This window comes from Danio rerio, chromosome 7, assembly GCF_049306965.1.
Source record: "Danio rerio strain Tuebingen ecotype United States chromosome 7, GRCz12tu, whole genome shotgun sequence".
Taxonomy (NCBI): Eukaryota; Metazoa; Chordata; class Actinopteri; order Cypriniformes; family Danionidae; genus Danio; species Danio rerio.
In genome coordinates, this window is record NC_133182.1 from 5162501 (window position 1) to 5177139 (window position 14639).

At 36.7% G+C, this 14639-nt stretch overlaps 1 protein-coding gene across 15 annotated transcripts in view; it reads right to left on the reverse strand.

Annotated features, from left to right (window-relative positions):
• Positions 1 to 14639, reverse strand: part of arhgef11 (Rho guanine nucleotide exchange factor (GEF) 11) — a 106882-nt gene that overhangs the window by 48815 nt on the left and 43428 nt on the right. For all 15 annotated transcript variants that reach the window (XR_012382475.1, XR_012382474.1, XM_073906867.1 and 12 more), the window contains 6 exon segments: positions 14095 to 14137; positions 13879 to 13975; positions 11892 to 12014; positions 9339 to 9362; positions 9136 to 9265; positions 2704 to 2797 (listed from right to left, as the gene is read on the reverse strand). Coding sequence is in view for 13 of the 15 variants with exons in the window: in XM_073906867.1 (XP_073762968.1) it covers positions 2704 to 2797; positions 9136 to 9265; positions 9339 to 9362; positions 11892 to 12014; positions 13879 to 13975; positions 14095 to 14137 (511 nt within the window). In the remaining 2 variants the exon portion in view is untranslated.

Sequence of the window (14639 nt, forward strand, 5' to 3'; positions counted from 1 at the left end):
GTGAGAGCACAAGTGTGTAGTGTGTGTGTGTGTGTGTGTGTGTGTGTGTGTTTGGACGAGCATGTTATTGTGTATGTGTGTCTGTGAGAGCATGAGTGTGTAGTGTGTGTGTGTGTGCGTGTGTGTGTGTGTGTGTACGAGCATGTTATAGTGTCTGTGTGTCTGTGAGAGCACGAGTGTGTAGTGTGTGTGTGTGTGTGTGTGTGTGTGTTTGGACGAGCATGTTATTGTGTATGTGTGTCTGTGAGAGCATGAGTGTGTAGTGTGTGTGTGTGTGTGTGTGTGTTTGGACGAGCATGTTATTGTGTATGTGTGTCTGTGAGAGCATGAGTGTGTAGTGTGTGTGTGTGTGTGTGTGTTTGGACGAGCATGTTATTGTGTATGTGTGTCTGTGAGAGCATGAGTGTGTAGTGTGTGTGTGTGTGTGTGTGTTTGGACGAGCATGTTATTGTGTATGTGTGTCTGTGAGAGCATGAGTGTGTAGTGTGTGTGTGTGTGTGTGTGTTTGGACGAGCATGTTATTGTGTATGTGTGTCTGTGAGAGCATGAGTGTGTAGTGTGTGTGTGTGTGTGTGTGTTTGGACGAGCATGTTATTGTGTATGTGTGTCTGTGAGAGCATGAGTGTGTAGTGTGTGTGTGTGTGTGTGTGTTTGGACGAGCATGTTATTGTGTATGTGTGTCTGTGAGAGCATGAGTGTGTAGTGTGTGTGTGTGTGTGTGTGTTTGGACGAGCATGTTATTGTGTATGTGTGTCTGTGAGAGCATGAGTGTGTAGTGTGTGTGTGTGTGTGTGTGTTTGGACGAACATGTTATTGTGTATGTGTGTCTGTGAGAGCATGAGTGTGTAGTGTGTGTGTGTGTGTGTGTGTGTGTGTGTGTGTGTTTGGACGAGCATGTTATTGTGTATGTGTGTCTGTGAGAGCATGAGTGTGTAGTGTGTGTGTGTGTACGAGCATGTTATAGTGTCTGTGTGTCTGTGAGAGCACGAGTGTGTAGTGTGTGTGTGTGTGTGTTTGGACGAACATGTTATTGTGTATGTGTGTCTGTGAGAGCATGAGTGTGTAGTGTGTGTGTGTGTGTGTGTGTGTTTGGACGAACATGTTATTGTGTATGTGTGTCTGTGAGAGCATGAGTGTGTAGTGTGTGTGTGTGCGTGTGTACGAGCATGTTATAGTGTCTGTGAGAGCACGAGTGTGTAGTGTGTGTGTGTGTGTGTGTTTGGACGAGCATCTTATTGTGTGTGTGTCTGTGAGAGCACGAGTGTGTAGTGTGTGTGTGCGTGTGTGTGTGTGTACGAGCATGTTATAGTGTCTGTGTGTCTGTGAGAGTACGAGTGTGTAGTGTGTGTGTGTGTGTGTGTGTGTGTGTGTGTGTTTGGACGAGCATGTTGTTGTGTATGTGTGTCTGTGAGAGTACGAGTGTGTAGTGTGTGTGTGTGTGTGTTTGGACGAGCATGTTATTGTGTATGTGTGTCTGTGAGAGCATGAGTGTGTAGTGTGTGTGTGTGTGTGTGTGTGTGTGTGTGTTTGTATGCACACTTTTTGTGTATGCATGCATATCTGTGTATGACAGTGTGTGTGAGCGTCTGTGTATGGCTCCTTGATTGCATGCGTGCAGGTATGCATATGTGTGAGTGTGTGTGTGTGTGTGTTTGTGTATGCATGCATGGTGTGTGTGTTTGTATGTTTGTGTGTGCGTGAGCATGTTATTGTGTTTATGTGTGTCTGTGAGAGCATAAGTGTGTGTGGTGCATGTGTGCATCTGTTTGAGTGTGCATCTGTGTGTGTTTGCGCATGTCTCCTTGATTGCATGCATATGAGTGTGTGCGTTTGCATGTGTGTTTGTGTGTGAGCATGTTATTGTGAACGTGTGTCAGTGAGAACATGAGTGTAAGTGTGTGTGTGTGTGTTTGTATGCACACTTTTTGTGTATGCATGCGTATCTGTGTATGACAGTGTGCGTGCGCGTCTGTGTATGGCTCCTTGATTGCATGAATATGAGTGTGTGTTTGCATGTGTAGTTGTGTGTGAGCATGTTATTGTGAATGTTTGTCAGTGAGAACATGAGTGTGAGTGTGTGTGTGTGTGTGTGTGTGTGTTTGTATGCACACTTTTTGTTTATGCATGCATATCTGTGTATGACAGTGTGTGTGAGCGTCTGTGTTTGGCTCCTTGATTGCATGCATGCGAGTATGCGTGTGTGTGTGTGTGTGTGTGTGTATTTGTGTATGCATGCATGGTGTTTGTGTTTGTATGTTTGTGTGTGCGTGAGCATGTTATTGTGTTTATGTGGGTCTGTGAGAGCATAAGTGTGTGTGGTGCATGTGTGCATCTGTGTATGCATGTCTCCTTAATTGCATGTGTACGAGTTTGTGTGTTTGCATGTGTGTTTGTGTATGAGCATGTTATTGCGAACGTGTGTCAGTGAGAACATGAATGTGAGTGTGTGTGTGTGTGATGTGTGTTTCTATGTGTGCTTCTATGCCTGTATCTGTGTGTGAGCATCTGCGTACGTGCGTTCGTGTATGTCTGCTAGATTACATGTGTACGAGTTTGTGTGTATGCATGTACATTTGTGCGCATGTGTGTGTATGCATGTGTGTTTGTGCGCTTGTGTGTTTGTTTATGCATGCATATCTATGTATGATTGTATGTTTGCTTGTATGTTTGAGTGTGTGTGTGTGTGTGTGCGCTTGTGTTTACTGGACTGCGATGTGCTCCTGGGTTTGCCGATGTACTTCAGTATGGGGTTTCTCTTCTTGTCCTCTCCATCTCTCTCTCGTTTTGCGCTGCTCAGCTGTTCACATTAACACATGAAGAATGGTAAATCAGCACAGTAACAACTATCAGCAGAGTAGAGCTGGGCGATTTGGCAAAAAAAATAAAAAATCTAGGTTTTTTATAAAGTTTGACCGATTCACGATTTTGATTTCGATTTTTTTATTGTGTTACTAGTCTTCTCAAAACATTACAACAACATGACTGAAGTAACATTCTCTTTAGAAGTAACTTGAAAAACCATCTAGTTAAGGAACATTGTATTTTTAATGGCCATGCCACACAAAAATCGGTCAAGGTGTAAATAAATGTAAAACAAATTTACGAGTTAAATAGCGTTGCTGAAGATTTGAATAAGAAATATTAGTGTAAATATTGCAGTTGCAGGAATACAGAGGGATTTTTGCAAGTTTTGCTGAGCCTATAGGAAAGATTGGCTGTCAGCTTGGCTTTGGCTTTGTCTTCTTCTGATTGAATGACAGGTTGTAAAGCTGCTGCCTTTTTCTTAAAAAGATACAGTGGAAGTAAAGGACTGAACATGGAAACTGTAAAGCCTAATTTAACCCAATGTGTGAAGCTGTGGACGTATAGTAGGAGCAAATACAAGCACCAGATGTGTCTAATATAAAATAATATATTTAATCTAGTTTTCTTTTTTCCCCCTTTCAAATACTGATCATTTGATGCACTTTGCTCCACTCTCTATTATGCTGGCTGATCTGTCTGGTTTTCAACCAGGTCCGCTAAATGACATCATGGGGGCGGGTACTTTCACTTTCACTGCTACAGTCCCTCACCTCTGCTCGTGTTCAAACCAAAAGATCGGCACGGTTTTTCACATGGCAGGCTTTTACGTCCTTCATACATGTTGAGATCGAGTTTATCGACTTGATGAGGGAATGTCTTGACAATCCACACAGACGTGACTCAGACTAATGCAACAAGTAAAATCCTACATGACTTCACGCTTTAACAAGCAGTCAAGCAGGCCGCACACCAGAAGCGCCGCGACACGGCGCGCACATGACAGTTTAAAATATCACACATCAAACGCGCACATTCGCATGATATTTAATATGAAACTAATCAGATAGCGCTCTGTGGCGCAGCTAAAATATAAACTGCGTCCTGAATCGTGGCTGGGCGGCGCCGGTGTGTGTATAGAAACCTGTTTAGAATTCTAAAATCCATAACGCTGCGGGGTGCTGCACGACGCGTCGCCGAGAGGCGCTTCTGGTGGGCTTCCTGCTTCATACAAAGAGTGAACCAAAGCGCATTGGTGCCATTATAATGTATTAAATATATATAAAAAATTAAAAATTAAAAAAACGCGATTCTCGATTTAATATGAAATTAAATCGTCGTCAAAACGTAAATTCGAATTAATGGAAAAAATCTGAAAAATCACCCAGCCCTATCAGCAGAGTCCTCCAGAGAGATAAAACCATATATTTTTATCAAATATAAAAAGTCAAGCCTGTAATTATTCATACCCCTGAACAATTTCTATATTGATTGTATAAATAAAATGTTTACCCTAAAAATTATAACATCATAATGCCACGATAATAACGATAAAGCCCATGATACAAAATAACAGCTAGGTTTACGAAAAGACACTTCACATATTAATTTTCAATTACACTTAATTTTTGGACAAATAAAAATGTGCACGGTGGCGCAGTGGGTAGCACAATCGCCTTAAAGTAAGAAGGTCGCTGATTCAAACCCCATCTGGGTCAGTTGGCGTGTGTTTCCTTTGGGTGCTCCGGTTTCCCCCCACAAGTCCAAAAACGTGGTATAAGTGAACTGGGTAAGCTAAATTGACCTTAGTGTATGTGTGTGAATGAGTGTATATGGATGTTTCCCAGTGATGGGATGCAGTTGGAAGGGCAATAATAAATTATTGTCACTAGGGCTGTGCATGCGCTAATGTGCATGTCTGCAATAGTCACAGGATCTGCAATGCTGAGCTTATATGTTGGGATTGTACACGAGCATTAGTCATAATTTCGAAAACGTAAATATTCATAATAAAACTTTATTATCTGCGTGTGTTCTGAAAAGCTGCAACTTTGCACAAAAAACTGCACATTTTGTAAGTTGAAATAAAATGTATTTTATTGAACTAATTAAAATCAAGATAATATAGTGTCATTAAGGGCTGAGCGATTAATCAAAATCGACATTCAGACCTGATCTGACTCTAATTTTTCCAAGTCAATTTCTTTAATTACTTTCCCTACTGTTTGTTGAGTCACATGACCCCGTTCTGTATAATATTCTGATATTATGTAAAAAATTAATAAATAAATAAATAAAATAAATAAAAAAAGTAAACAAAAAAATTTTAAGTTACAAAAGAATTTAACTACACATCACACCGACATGTAACGCAAGCTTTGTGATTGGTTGGTTTGGTAGTGGTGACGAGGATGGTCGGCGCAGAGAGCCGCCTAATAGACAATGTGTGTGTTTTAATTTATAATGATGAAAGGTATGATGAAACTTCAATCAATGGCTGCTGCAATACTATGTATTTGTTTGGGTCCATGCTATAAAATGCAAATGTACAAATGGAATCAAACATATAATATATCAAAGATGCCCAAAGGATAAAATATGTCTCATGTAAAAAGAAGAGATAAGTAAAAGATGAATTAAGTTGAAGTATTAGACGAATGATGTGTGTGGTAATAGGGTGGAAAAATAATAAGCTTGTGCTTCGTCCCGCTCCATTTAGACCACAGGTGTCAAACTCAGTTGCAAAAGGGCCGCAGCTCTGCACAGTTTAGTTCCAACCCTAATTAAACACACCTGATCAAACTAATTGAGTCCTTCAGGCTTGTTTGAAACCTACAGGTAAGTGTGTTGGAGCAGGGTTGGAACTAAACTGTGCAGGGCTTCGGCCCTCCAGGAATTGAGTTTGACACCCCTGCTTTAGATCATGCTGAAATGTATTTTTTGTAGGGCTGTCAAATGATAAAAATAAATTAAATAATTAAATCACAGTTTTTTTTTAATTAATCATGATTAATCACGAAACGCCGTATTTATTACAGAAATAAAAGCACAGGCTTTAAATGCTATTTGAATTTCAAAACAATCAAAGTCAATAACAAACAAAAATGATTTCTATGTTGGATACTAAGTGGACTACACACACACACGCATGCACTGTCAACACGATCATCAACACGAAAAATCGCGTTCATAAAACTTGCTTAAACTAAGCATTCTAAAGTCTGGCTGTATTTTACAAGCAACGATTTTGACACAGCAACGTGAAACTTATGAATTGTGAGGGCTCGGGTGCAGCTTAAAGGCAGAGGAATGGGTTGTCTTTGACAGCTCGCGACTTCATCTGCCACTTTCACTACAGTACATTTACATGGACACCAATGCTCTGCTTTTATGATTTAGATAATACTCTGATTAGGAGTCGACCACGTAAGCAGCGATTTTTGATTACCTTAAAGGATCATGCGAGTCCCCAAATAAGGAGGTTTTTCCTTTCCGTTCACCATGCGGTATCAAACTCCATTAAAACATCCTGAATGAAAATATGCTGAATGAGAGTGAACTGCTGAACTGCAGTTTAGGTCTAAAGATTAAAAATGAAACATCCGAAATTGCATGAAACTCTGGAGGAAACGCTGGAGAGCCTGGTAATGCCAAATTAATTGTTTAATGCTGAAACTTTCCTTCTAAAAGCGCGTCCTTGGTTTTATCCAAATTTCTTTGCATGTCAAACACACGCAGGGCTGAGCAAGCTGAACTGGCACTCTAGGCAAACGGCAATCACGCCGCCCTCAACCCGAAAGTGAAAAAGAAAGTGACTTTTTTTGCTTATGAAAATGAGGGAGAGGGTCGGTGTAGCTGATAAAAGTGAAGACTGGGGGGTTCGCTCAGTATTCTGCTGCCCAAGGCGCACCGCACCGTCCCTAAACACACGTCAGGCAGAACAGGAAATAAAAATAAACTGCAACTGCCTTATTTGCGATATTTTTTTAACATGTTAAATATTTAAAATTAATCACGTGCGTTAACGTGCTAATTTTGACAGCCCTAATTTTTCGTTAAAGAAATTTAATGTATGATATTTCTGTTCGAAATAAATAAGTCAAATTTCAGTTGTTCTACTATGATGTTCAATAAATAATCATAGATAGTAGATATTGTGCGTTTATTTAAATTATTTTCAAATCAAGTAATGCACCCTACATCTCTCACCTGTAATATGTGAGCACAGTAACTGTACAAAACTTGTCAGTGAACTATGAAGGCAAAAACATAAAATAAATGAATAAAATAAGCGTTTATTAATCGTAATCGAGTTAACAATTTAGGGAAAATCACCCAGCCCTAATGTCTTCACATTTGATCATTCAATTTCTGTACCTGCACCGGCTCGGCTCACCCCCCCAAAAATATTCCCTTCGCTTTATTGTATTTACATATGCTTTTAAATCAAAATATTTTATGCATGATTCACGCCCAGAATAACCTCAAATGTGTCTAAATTAATGAATTCTTTCTAAATAAAGAGATTCAAGCTATCTAGTGAGATTATATTCATGTCCTGATGTATATTGCAGAAAAACTAGATATTACAATGTCATAATTTTCCATTATTTTGGCAATTAGGGTGCAGCCTTAATTGACACTACATAATATTTCCTACAAAACACTAGGGCTGTGCAATTAATCGAAAATCTGATTTCGATTTCGATTATGTCTTTTAACGACTATTAAAAACCATTAATCGAGATAAACGATTATTGCATCATATACCAAAAGCGCAAAAGACAGCGTGCTTATGTGAGTGTGCAACACGCGCACACGCATAAGCACGCGGTCAGCATTCGGTCTCATTGGCACACTGGGATAAGCAGAGGAGCGCAGACATCTACAGTAATCTTAACATGAGCGCTTTAATGGTCAAATGGGCGTCAAAACGCGGTGATTAGTGATTATTCATATTAATCCTCATTTGCTTAATAAACAAACGAGTTGAGAATCAAAAGACTCGTGAAAGAGAAACCATTAAAGTGACAGTGCGAAATGCTGCCGCCTGCTTCATCATTAATCAAACGACGAGAACATCCCTTACTGCTCTTGACTGAAGGACTTTTGTAGCTAAAGTGTTTTTCTTAGGGTGAAGATGCTTATATATATATATATATATATATATATATATATATACACAGTTGAAGTCAGAATTATTAGCCCTCCAGAATATTAGCAACATTTTTCCTCCAATTTCTGTTTAATGGAAAGAAGATTTTTTTAAACTTATTTCTGAACACAATAGTTTTGATATATCATGTCTAATTACTGATTTGTTTTATCTTTGCTATGATGACAGTACATAACATTTTACTAGATGTTTTTCAAAATACAAGCATTTAGATAAAAAGTGCAGTTCAAAGGCTACAGTAATGAGACAAGTCATTATATAACAGTGGTTTCTTCTGCAGACAATCAAAAAATATATTGCTTAAGGGGGCTAATAATATTGACCTTAAAATGGGTTTCAAAATAATTAAACCTGCTTTTATTCTAGCTAAAATAAAACAAATAAGACTTTCTCCAGAAGAAAAAAAAATATTAGAGGAAATACTGTTAAAATTCCTTGCTCTGTTTAACATAATTTGGGAAATAGTTATTTAAAAAAACTAAATTCTCAGGAGCGCTAATAATTAACTTCAACTGATAATCGTTTAGAATAATCGTGATTACAATTATGACCAAAATAATCATGATTATGATTTTTTCCAAAATCGAGCAGCCCTACAAAACACTGGACACATATGAGAGGTACACACTTTAGAGCTTTAGAATAATTCAAAGTTTATCAACGTTACATGAGGTGGTCAAGTGCGAAATATAATTGATTAAAACATGCAATGGAAACTGTTGTAAATGCACCAGTGACATTAAGCAGGTTGCATTTGTCTAATCTTAATGATTATGCTACGGTAAACGAGATCTTTCCTTGATTAATTCTGGTTATTCAGAGTGTTCATGTATTAGATATGATACCGCAGCCTTTACTGGGTTATGAGGTAAACACAGTTGTTTCACTCAATCTTTCTTTTATAGAAATTACAGAGCTCAAAGGTTATAAATACATATTTTTATCATGCAATATTATTGTCTGTGTGTATTTTTAACAGCAAAACAATTCACAAAACGCCACAGATATTGCTGCAGATTGAAAAGTCACTGATGAATCAGTCACTGCAGGCAGAAAAAACACAGAAAAATCCTGGAGGTGCTCAGAAAATCATTTAAACCTATATATGGAATATGCATGAGGCTTGATTATCTGCATCATTTACAGGAAAATCTCACCTTTTTGGCTTTGGGAAAGAAAGGAAGCCACTTTTCCTTCTCGGACATCAAGCCGGGAAACACTTTGGAGTCTCTGAGTTTAATTCCCGAATGTCGGAGATATAGATGAACGGCAGATGCTAAAGGAGAACTAACACACACACATGTACATTGTAATTTCACTCATAAATCAACACTAGCAGTATAGAAATCACGCTGCTTACCTTCTGTCCTCCTCATGTTTTGAGCTGCAAGGAAAGGAAACGCATGTTAGCATCACTGTATTACTGCAAACACACATAGCACTGAAATGCAAGTGTGTTTTTGCGAGGGTCTCGTCATGTTGTGTGTGTGTATGTGTGTGATCTGTCATGTGACCTGCAGAAAGGCACTCCGGGTCATGTGAGTGCTTGACGGCGAGGTGTGGTGTGTGTTTGGTGGACTTTTGTCACTCTTTTGCATTATTATCTGTGTATCATCTGACTGAAGCTGCAGATCTGTGTGTGTGTGTGCGCTTTAAAGTTTTCTACATCTCTGTGACTGTTAACAAGAGATGCAATGGCATCAGATGTAAAAGGTGACAGAGAACTGTCCAGGCTTTACAATATCAGCATCAAAAAACTGATTTAAAGGCACAGTACACTCAAACAAATGTATATTCTGTCAGTATTCTGTTAAACACAAGAGAAGATATTTTAAAGAAAGCTGGAAAAACATGGACTTTCATTCGTTTCTCCTACAATGGAAGTCAATGGTTACAGGTTTCCAGCATTCTTCAAAGTATCAAAGAATTATAATCAGAGCACACACATATTTAAATCTAAATTATAGATTTTTAAAAATATTACATTTGTTATTAAGACTGAAGTTTGTCCATCCTTTCGATCTTTTTTGGTATTTATAAAAATGCAATATTGCATAACCACGATAAAAGATTCAGTCTTTATCATGCCTGTTTATATTAGTAGTAGAAGTAGAATTATTAATAATTGTTCAGTAATAACACTACTCTGATTTTAAAATTAAACCAATTAAAAATATTTTTTAGTAATACACTTACTACTGTATGGCTGTAATAATAGAGCAAATATCAATAACAGCTATTACTTCTGTACTCTTAAAATGTTACGTCTGTATTCTCAAAACATTACAACTTCATTCTAAAAATCTAACAACTTCATTCTCAAAACGTTATGATCGTATTCTCAAAACACTATGACTGTATTCTCAAAACGTTATGATCGTATTCTCAAAACACTATGACTGTATTCTTAAAACGTTACAACTGTATTCTCAAAACGCTAAGATCGTATTTTCAAAACGTTACGTCTGTATTCATAAAACGTTATGACTGTATTCTCAAAACAATACGATTGTATTCTCAAAACGTTATGACTGTATTATCAAAACTTTACAACTGTATTCTCAAAACGCTACGATCATATTCTCAAAACACTATGACCGCATTCTCAAAACGTTACGTCTGTATTCATAAAACGTTAAGACTGTATTCTCAAAACATTACAATTGTATTCTCAAAACGTTACGTCTGTATTTTTAAAATGTTATGACTTCATTCTAAAACTGTTACGAATTTATTCTTGAAACAATATGAATTCCTTCACAAAATGTTAAGACTGTATTCTCAAAATGTTACGATTGAATTCTTAAAAACGTTACGACTTCATTCTCAAAATGTTAAGACTTCATTGTCGAAATGTTACGACTTCATCCTCAAACGTTAAGACTTCATTCACGAAATGTTACAACTTCATTCTCAAAACGTTAAGACTTCATTCTCAAAACAATATGAAATCATTCTCAATGTTACGACTCTATTTTCCAAACAATACAACGTATTCTCAAAAGGCTACGACTGTGTTCTCCAAATGCTACAATTGTATTCTCAAAAACATTACGACTTCATTCTCAAAATGTTACAACTTTATTCTCGAATTGTTACGACTTCATTCTCGAAATGTTAAGACTTCATTCTCGAAATGTTAAGACTTCATTCTCAAAACGTTAAGACTTTATTCTCAAAACACTATGAAATCATTCTCAAAATGTTATGACTGTATTTTCCAAGCAATACGACCGTATTCTCAAAACGCTACGACTGTATTCTCCAAATGCTACAACTGTATTCTCAAAAACATTACGACTTCATTCTCAAAACAAGATGAAATAATTTACTAAATGTTATGACTGTATTCTCTGTATTCATTCTAAAACCGTTACGGCTTCATTCACAAAACAATTTGAATTTATTCTCAAAACGTTATGATCGTATTTTTAAACGCTGTATTCTCAAAAACGTTACAACTTCCTTCTTAAAATGCTGAGTTCATTCTCAAAAACGTTATAACCGTATTCTCCAAATGCTACGACTGTATTCTCAAAACAATATTATTATTATCGAGTTATAGAAAGTAGACACTTTTAGAAAATTATCACTATAGTAATAGTTCTACTGTATTATTCTACTGTAAAATGAGTAATTTTTCTATTGATCAAATCATTAAACCAAAAAGACATAAACAAACAAATGAAAAAAAATGAATAATAAAATTGTTTTGGAGACGAGCAAAATTCAAATACTAATGTTGATGAGTATCTCCACCGAAAATGAGCACAATTTTAGAACCAGACACGGGTCTCATATGTCTGTCTTTAGTATAATATGTTCTGCTAATGCATGTGTAAGTGTGATCACAGTACAGTGTGTCAGTGTTGAGGTCACTGTGAAGTTTATTTCTACACATGATTGGACTCACAGTATTTCCCAGAGGGCCACAATCTGTTTGTCCACCACCTGCTTCTCTTTGACAGGGTCTCCATCCAGCTGCTGCAGGTCAGACTCTCCAAAAAGAGAGCCCAGACCCATCGTCTGCTTATTCCTGCAGGACCACACACACGCACACACATTAGTTTTAAAAACTTAATTGAGAAAGATGTTATGACAGCATATTAATGCCACATTAAAAACAAAGATTAAAGATGAAAAAGTTAAAATTAGGAAAATTTACATGTTGTTTTCTTTAAATATTGCAAAAATAATCTTTCAGTACTATGACTGTTTTCTCTTAAAGTTTATTTGTACAGCGCTTTCTACTAATTGTTGCAAAACAGCTTTACAAAAGATGCACATTGTTTCACTATAATCAAATTCAGAAAAGTTAAGATTATTAGTTACCATAACTTTATTAGTTATAAACTAATAATTTAAATTAACTAGTAACTAATAGCTTAACAGTTTCAACTGTATTCTAAAAAATGTTGTGATTATTCTCAAAACGTTACGACATCATTTCCAAAACGTAACGACTATTCTCAAAATGTTGAGACTATTTCAAAACATCACAAATTCTCTCAAAATGGTTATGACAGTATTCTCAAAATGTTACAACTGTATTCTAAAAAAACCTTACAATTGTATTCTCAAAATGCTACGACTGTATTCTCAAAATTGTACGACTTTGTACTCAAAATGCTACGATTGGATTCCCAAAATGTTATAACTGTATTCTCAAAACGTTACAACTGTATTCTCAAAACGTTACAACTTTATTCTCAAAACGCTACAACTTTATTCACAAAACGTTACGACTGTATTCTCGAAACCTTACGACTGTATTCTCAAAATGCTTCGATTGTATTCCCAAAATGTTACGACTGTATTCTCAAAACATTACGACTGTATTCTCAAAACGTTACAACTGATTTCTCAAAACGCTACAACTGTATTCTCAAAACGTTACGACTATATTCTCAAAACGCTACAACTGTATTCTCAAAACGTTATGACTGTATTCTCAAAACGTTACGACTGTATTCTCAAAACGTTACAATGGTTTTCTCAAAATGCTACGATTGTATTCCCAAAATGTTACAACTGTATTCCCAAAACGTTACAACTGTATTCTCAAAATGTTACAACTTTATTCTCAAAACGCTACAACTGTATTCTCAAAATGTTACGACTGTATTCTCAAAACCTTACAACTGTATTCTCAAAATGCTTTGATTGTATTCCCAAAATGTTAAGACTGTATTCTCAAAACGTTACGACTGTATTCTGAAAACGTTACAACTGTATTCTCAAAATGCTACAACTGTATTCTCAAAACGTTACGACTGTATTCGCAAAACGTTACGATGGTTTTCTCAAAATGCTTTGATTGTATTCCCAAAATGTTAAGACTGTATTCGCAAAACGCTACAACTGTATTCTCAAAATGCTACCACTGTTTTCTCAAAACGCTACGACTGTATTCTCAAAACGTTACGACTGTATTCTCAAAACGTTACGACTGTATTTTCAAAATGCTACCACTGTATTCTCAAAATGCTACCACTGTATTCTCAAAACGCTACGACTGTATTCTCAAAATGTTACGACTGTATTTTCTAAATGTTACGACTTTATTCTCAAAATGCTACCATTGTATTCTGACAACGTTAAGACTGTATTCTCAAAATGCTACAACTGTACTCTCAAAACGTTACGACTGTATTCTCAAAACGTTACGACTGTATTCTCAAAACGTTATGACTGTATTCTCAAAACGTTACGACTTCTTTCTTAAAACATTACGACCTCTTTCTTAAAACTTTATGACCGTATTCTCAAAACGTTGCAACTTCTTTCTCAAAATGCTATGACTGTATTCTCAAAACGTTACGACTGATTCAGTTTGAGTGTGAGTATATGATGAGGAAATGTTCATTTTTGGTTGAATTGTCCCTTTAATGCAGACGCACCTGTAGTCCTGCAGCTGATCCTGGATATCTGGAAGCACCTGCTGCTGTAGTTCAGAAAGAGGTCCTCGAATGTCCTCCTGAGCATGAAGACGATTCTCTGGGTGGAGAAAACAAATAAAAAATGCTAAACTGAATCTCTGGAACACACAGTTCAAATCTGCAGATGATCTGAATGAGGCTGTTCATCATGAGAATAAAAAAGGCAGCAAACCTCACCGATATCAGTCAGAAACTCCTCACGCACTTTGATCTTCAGAGGCTGAAAACAATCAGAAATATACAGTCATTCAGATACAAATGTGGGAATTCGCCCTCTAGTGGTAGCCACATGCAAATGAAAACATAAGTGAAACATAAAAGACATCAAAAGGATCATTTCTCTGATTTAAAATATCTTAATGTTAAACTTATTAGGTTTAAAAAATGTGTTGAAAATACTTCTCTCTGTTAAACAGCACTTCGGAGATAATTGTAATAAAATTTCACAATAATTTTATTGTCAAAAATTCCTAACTGCGGTACAAAACTAATTAAAAGGCAAACGCAATGAAATCAGTATAAATGCCTGTGCACAGAGACGTTTTTTTGCTCGCATTTTCCGTCGACGTTTAACGCCTCGCGACTAAATAACGGTCTTCAATGTAATCGTGCACAACAACACGCAAAATGCCAGGCGCAAAAGCATCATTAAAAAAATGCCTCTTGCTCGTTTTTTTCGTTTTGACGCGCGGCATCAAAACCTTCTCCACCAATCAGATCGG